The sequence below is a fragment of the Pteropus vampyrus genome, unplaced genomic scaffold, assembly GCF_000151845.1.
Source record: "Pteropus vampyrus isolate Shadow unplaced genomic scaffold, Pvam_2.0 Scaffold388, whole genome shotgun sequence".
Lineage (NCBI taxonomy): Eukaryota > Metazoa > Chordata > Mammalia > Chiroptera > Pteropodidae > Pteropus > Pteropus vampyrus.
The window spans coordinates 1,263,343-1,270,140 of NW_011889169.1; the positions used below are offsets into that span (position 1 = coordinate 1,263,343).

General features: G+C 46.3%; 1 protein-coding gene across 1 annotated transcript in view; it reads left to right on the forward strand.

The window, feature by feature from the left end:
- Positions 1-2,353: 2,353 nt before the first annotated feature.
- Positions 2,354-6,798, forward strand: part of CCM2L (CCM2 like scaffolding protein) — a 12,343-nt gene continuing 7,898 nt past the window's right edge. Inside the window, 3 exon segments of the mRNA XM_011380178.1 lie at positions 2,354-2,421; positions 4,669-4,836; positions 5,194-5,231. Of these exon segments, the coding sequence (XP_011378480.1) occupies positions 2,392-2,421; positions 4,669-4,836; positions 5,194-5,231 (236 nt within the window). The 5' untranslated portion in view covers positions 2,354-2,391.

Sequence of the window (6,798 nt, forward strand, 5' to 3'; positions counted from 1 at the left end):
CATGCTGAGAGTTGGTCTGGTGTTTATAATCCTCTACACAGAGCTCCAAGCAGCCCCTGCCAATCAACTGGAGATGGCTCAAAAGAAATGAATCCTATTTGCCACAACCGTTAAGTCTTTGAGAGCAGAGACTTTGTTTTATTCATCTCTTTTATGATTCACAAGCTAATTTTAATAATAAATGCTACCATCATATGTTTCTCTTTTCATTTAATCCCTGCAGCAGCATTCAGAGGCAAGCATCATTATTATTCTGCGTTTGACACATAAAAACTCTGGGCTCCAAGAGATGAGCTACTTGTTCAAGGTCATACACTTTTGAACCTAGGTTCACCAGTCTCCACCCACTTCCACGGACATTTATTAACCACTTGATTTGTTCATGGCCCTGGGATGGGTACTGCAGAGGATACAGATAGTTTGGTGTTTCTAGTGGCACTCAGAACATTTCTGATATTTGAGATTCCCAGCAGTTCCGTGATGTTTGGAGTTAGTCCAGGAATAATATACGTCTGCATTTTACAGATTGGGAAATTGAGGCTCAGAAAGAGAAAGAGACTTGCAAAAGCTAGTCATGGATGTGCCAGAGCAAGAGAGCACCTTTCATTCCCTGCTGCCAGGGAATGAAATTCCCTGAGGGTGAGAATTCAGGGCTTGCTCAAGGAGTTAAATGGGAGTATTAATGTCAGGAGCGGTCAGAGATTGGGTCACACACCCTGGCCTCTTCCTGTTGGCTGGATGCTTGATGGAGATCTCCCTTCCTGCTGCTAGGATGTGACTGGCAGGATATAGAGGAACAGGAGGAAGTGGCTGTGTGGGCTTACACTAAGCAGGCTGGACAATTTGCCCTCCCCCAGAAAAAGGGAGGGAGGTAAGAAGGAAAGGCTGGTGGTTGGGATTCTCCTGTGGCCTTCATACCCAGAGGCAGTGGGAGCTCTGACCTTCCAGAGGCAGTGGGAGCTCTGACCCTTGCTCCAACGAGCATCGACCTGGCACACCCATAAGTTCAGAAAATACAGTCTTATGCATTGGCCCCTGCATTTCACAATTTCCAACCACTTTCTCATCTTGATCTTGATGCCTGATGTCTCTCTTGCTGTACCTCTAACTGTAGGGCAGGGCTTTGGGGTTATTGTTCCCATTGGAAAGATGAAGAAAGCTGAAGCCCAAAGAGATTATAATAAGTAACCTGCCCTGGATCATACAGCAAATCGGTTCCAGAGCTTGCATCTCTGGAACCAGGTGTTATGGCAAGGAGAGGTTGGGTCAATCAGAACCTTTCCAATTGTCCTGGGTGGGCCATGCCAAGTGCATTGATCCTATAGCTAAGAACTAGGCTTCAGATCCAGACCCGGCAGCAATCCCAGATGCTCCTCTTATTCACAGTGTGACCCCCTTGGGTCAGCCTCTGCAGTTGAGCCTGTTTTTAAAATCTGTATAATGGGTATAATAATGGCACCTCAATGTTATGAGGACTAAATGAGATGAAATATATCAAGTGTTAAGCACAGAACTACAAAGGGAGCCTTGCCACCCTAATATTCTCCCAAGAGACAGTAAAACTGCCCAGGACACAGACACACAACTAAGTAAATAGTTAGTACTTACTGAGCACTTCATATGTGCCAGGAACTCTTCTAAGTGCATTTAATCCTTACAAGGTCACTACGAGGTCAGATTGGTATTATGTCCATTTTATAGATGAGGAAATTGAGGCACAAGAGATTAAGGGACTTGCCCAAGGTCATAACCCTAGTAAGTGGCGAAGTCAAGATTCAAACTCAGGCAACCTATCTCCAAAGCCCATACATACTGCCTCCCTTAATAGAAATGATTAATTTTTTAAATCACAACTTGCTTGGACACAGTATTATATAGTTTATGAAGCACCTTCCCACCCACTCTTTCATTTAGTTCTCACCACAGCAACCCAGAGAGGGTTGGAAACATTGGAAGCAATGTTTACTTCCAATTCAGAGTGTGCGGGGGACAGGGAACTGAGGCTGTGAAAGGGGTAACTGACTAACTGACTTGCCTTGCCAAAGTCACACAGCAAGGTCAGTGGCAGAAGTAGGGGTGGAGTTCAGAATTTTCAGACTCCAAATTTTCTGACTCCAACCTTACTCAACTCCCAAGCCCTCTCAACAGCAAGCCTCTGGCTTGTTCCTCCCCAGGTCAGTTGCTCTGGCTAAGTTAGGGTTCCAAGGCTGTGTCCAGCCCCCTCCACCTCTGCTCACTATCAGACAGGAGAGGCAGGAACTCCAGGGCTGGTGGAGTTTCCGATCAGGCGATCAGGCAGGAAAAAGAACAAAGGAACTGTGTGGGGGGAGAGGGCCGAGAGGATGGAGAGGGTGGCCAGTAGGGTGGCAGGAGTAGAAGGGACGATTCACCATGGAATATGAAGTCAAGAAAGGGAAAAAGGTACGTGGGAGGTTGGGAGGGATGCAGGGCACAGAAATGTCCCCAGTGCTGGGGAAGTGGGAAACTTGGGGTGGGGGCGATGGGCAGTGAGGGATGTAAGTACGGCCTTTCTTCTCATTTGGAAAGGCCTTCCTCCCTATCCTTGGGCAGCCAGACATTTAGGCTCCAAACTTACTAACTAACCTGTCCTCCCTGCTCTCGGCGGCCTCTGTCTAACCTTAACCACCCTCCACCCCACTACAATGCGCCCCCCCCCCCCCCCCCCCCCCCCCCCCCCCGGAATGTACAGGCAGACAGGAACCTTCTAGGGAAACCCAGCCGAACAGATTCATTTGGGAGATAGTCCCAACCTCCCTCCCTGGGGTTCCTGGGGGTTCCTTCCTGTAGCTTCTCAGATGAAGGAGCAGACATCCAACAGATCCATCCTCCTGCTCTCTACCTTCCCCGACAGAAGGATCTCAGCTATAAGGCTGCCTATTCAGGCTTCAGACACATACCTGCTCCCCTACTGGGTTCCCGTCTGGTCTGCCCCTCCCCATTCTTATACCAGGGCCCACTCCTCAGGCCTCAGCCTAGGAGTCATCTCCCGCACCCCGTAGATCCCCACCCTTTCCCAACACTAAGACATGTGCTCCCGTGGTTCTCTGTTTCTTTGACTGTCTTTGCAGTTCAGGGAGCCTCTCGGATTCCAACTCCCGCCCTCATCCCCACCAAGCCCTCTTCCCCCAGGGATACCTAGGTCAGGCTGTTCCAAAAGCTCCCATGTGAATCATGAGGGCTCAGAAGGGAGTCAAGATGGACGTGCTTGTTTTCTCTGGATTCATTCCTTCTATAGATATTTATTGAGCACCTACTATGTGCCAGGTACTATGCCAGATGCTGGTGTTGTTGCAGTGGCGAACAAAGTCAGACGAGGTCCCTGCTTCCTCCCTGGAGCTCACAGTCTAGTGGGGGAGGTACTATTAATTTTTTTTTAAACAAAGCATTTAATACAACACTGCATAAAATGCTCCATACTCAGTGCTAGATAATAGGGAACCCAGCCGTAGACTGGTCATTTTGAGCTGAGATCTGACAGATGGAAGGAAAGCGGGTAGGGAAGACTCTTTCAGGCAGAGGAACAGCATGTGCAAAAGCTCCATGGTGGGAACGAACAGCAAGGAAGAAGGACTGAAAGATGTCCCTGTAGCTGGAGGGAAGGAGTGAAACGCAGTGTGGCATGAGGCTGGAGAGGTGAGCAGGGCTGGACCATTCAGGGCCACAGACAATAGTTACCTCCCTACTCCACTCACACATATACACACACACTCACATACACAGCTCCATAGCTGGCAGTCAAGGTCTCTATGACATGTTCATCTCATAATTCAGCCACAAGACTACACACAGCTTCTCCAGGCTCATGCTCATCTGGTCCTTAAAGCCTCCAGGGTTTTGCACACGCTGTGCCCTCTGACTGGAATGCCTTTCCAAGGAGATTATTTGTTCTCATTTCTCAGACTTTCCATATACCCCATCCAGGCTCCATGATATTGGTTTTAAAACGTGAGCTAGGCATGCATCATAACCACCTGATAGCTTGTTAAAACACAGATCTTTGGGTCTTACCCGGGGTTCTGATCCACTAGGACTGGGATAGAGTGCGAGAATGTGTATTTCTCTCTAGTTGCTGCTGCTGCTTGTCATCCAAAAAACCACACACTGAGAAGTGCTGCTCCAGAGTAGTGCTCAAACTCTTCTGTGAGAATTAGATTCTGTTAGGCTGGGCTGGAGCCCTAGGATTTACACCTTTAACCTTGTTCCAGGCTATTTTTATGCAGATGCCTACTGAATTATACTTAAATGAACTTTTAAACTATTTCTAATTTTTAGGAAAGCACAGAGAAGAACTTCACAAATATCTAGGTTCCCACCACTCAGTCACAAGGATTCTTAATATTTTTCTGCATTTGCCCCAACCTGAGCCTTGACAGGGCATCCACCCTCATCTGGGTGTTTAGAATGGAGGTTTTGGAGCCAGACTGCCCAGTGTAGACTATTGGTTTTACCATGATTAGCTGGAGACCTTATCAGCTAGTTCTCTCTCTCTGAGGCTTAGTCTCTCCATCTGTAAAATGGGGATTATGGAGGTACCTCTTCTGTAGTTTTTGTGAGAATTAAGTTAGGTAATGTAAGTAAAATCTAAGAATGGTAAGTGCTCCACAAAGTCGGTCGCTGTTATCCATGTTATTCCCCCACCCTCCTCAGGGCTTCGTTTCCCCCATCCGGAGGCTGGTGTTCCCCAAGGCCGCACGCAGAGCAGCCTTTCGAAGCAGTGTGAGCCGCAGGCCCCTGCATTCCATGCCCCTCTATCCCCCTGACTACCTCATCGACCCCCAGATTCTGCTGTGTGACTACCTGGAGAAAGAGGTCAAGGTGCGTGCGGGATGAGAAGGGGTGGACACAGTCTTAGGGGAAGAAAGGGTTTTCCTCCATCCTCTCAGGGTCCCTGTCTGGGTCTAAAAATTGAACTGACGAAGACAGAGTCACAGAGAAAAGCATATACATTTTATTAAAGTTCTACATGTCCATGGGATCCTTCACAAGAAAACAAAGACCCCAACAAGTGACCAGAGCAGAAAGCTTTTATATCTTTTGGACAAAGAAACAATGAATTTGTGAAGAATTAACAAGACACGAGGGGTTTGGGCTAGGGGTAGTGAGTGGTGAAGTAACGAGATTTGCTTACATAGCCTTCTCTGGCCTAAATCCTATCTCCTCCTCCTGGTACAGGGAGGGGACATTTCACATGGGAAATTGATCAGGGAAGGGTGAGTGGGGAGGACAGAGTGATCTTTGTGTATCTGCTATTTTCTCAAACTCCCTCGGCTTAAGATATTCAGTATGCCAAGGTGTCATCTGTTGGGGTAGCACGTCCTGGATCCCATCAGGAGAGACCTTACGTTTCCCCGACATCGACCCCTGACCAGCCCTGTCTCATGCAGGGGAGCCTCAGGGGAAAGAAGACTGGGCAGCCTGTACCTTGCCTTATGCTGTGAACGCTCAGCACATGACTTTCATCTGCTCAGCCTCAGTGTTCGCATCTCAACACAGGGCTCAAAATCTACCTCCTGGGGAGTGCGCAGGGAGGGTGCTCCGTGAACTAAAAAGTCCTACTTTCCTGTGAGATTTTACTGCAGTGATATTGTTGCTACTCAAACAGTGTCCAGGTTACAGGAACCCAGTTCAGCAAGTCACAAGGAACGTAGGCCACTCAAAGGCTTTACTCCTATTTCATGAACATCATGAAGGAACAATGAAGAATTCTCATTACCCAAGGAAGATTGATATGGGGGCAGGAGTGTCAAATTTAGCAAAATTTGCCACCCAGTTAAATTCGAATGTCAGATAAACGATGAGTATTTTTTTAGTATTAATATAGGTCCCAATACTACATGAGACTAAAAATACTAAAAGAACAAACTAAAAAAGTATTTGTTTCTTATGTGACATTCAAATTTGTCTGACATTTCATATTTTATCTGGCAACCCTCTATGGAGAGAAAAGCTAACAAATAAATCCACTTAAAAACTGAGGACTGAAATTTCATAGAGAATTAAAAAAAAAGAGAGAAAAGGTTTAATTAGCAGAATTCACCTAAAAGAATAAAAGTAATGAAAAAGTTAATTCTTATATTGATGAAATAACACTTAAATTCAGTGGTAATATTAAGTTATTAAGAATGAATTAAGAATCAACTTATTAATTTGGGACATAGTTTTTCTGACAAAATTATATACTAATTCCATATAACATTCGTCCCTTTCCATTTGACTTCTGGAACAAGATCATAAAGAGGGTGAGTGACTTGTGCAGTCAGTTGACTCTGGTGCTTGGGGTGAACAGAGACCCTCGGGCCAAGCAGGAATTCACGAGTAGTCAGTTCTTTTGAGCTTTTGCTTCTGTCGTAGCTAAATAACCATGTATTCATGTGATCTAAACCAGCTTTGAGAGTGTGGACTCGTGTGGAGCTAGCGGCTGGAGCAGCTGGTGGAAGATGTCAGATCACGCCAATTTTGCCCTTTCTAGGAATATGATGTTGGGCATGTTGTTTACCTTTGCTGTGCCCTCGTTTTCTTACCCTTATAGTGAGGATGAATGAGTGAATGTACATGAAATGCTCAGGACTGTGTCTGGCTTCTATGACCAGCTCAATAAGTTATTACCAGGTTTTTATTATTGTTTCTTTTAACTTTATCTTTTATCTTTTTTGTTTGTTTATTCGTCAGGTTCTTATTATTAATTCAGATATTTCTACCTCAGTGAGGAGGTCAGGGTCCGCGAGGCTTCAGGGTGACCTCTCTCTGCCCTTCTCCCACCACTCTCTCCACCCCACC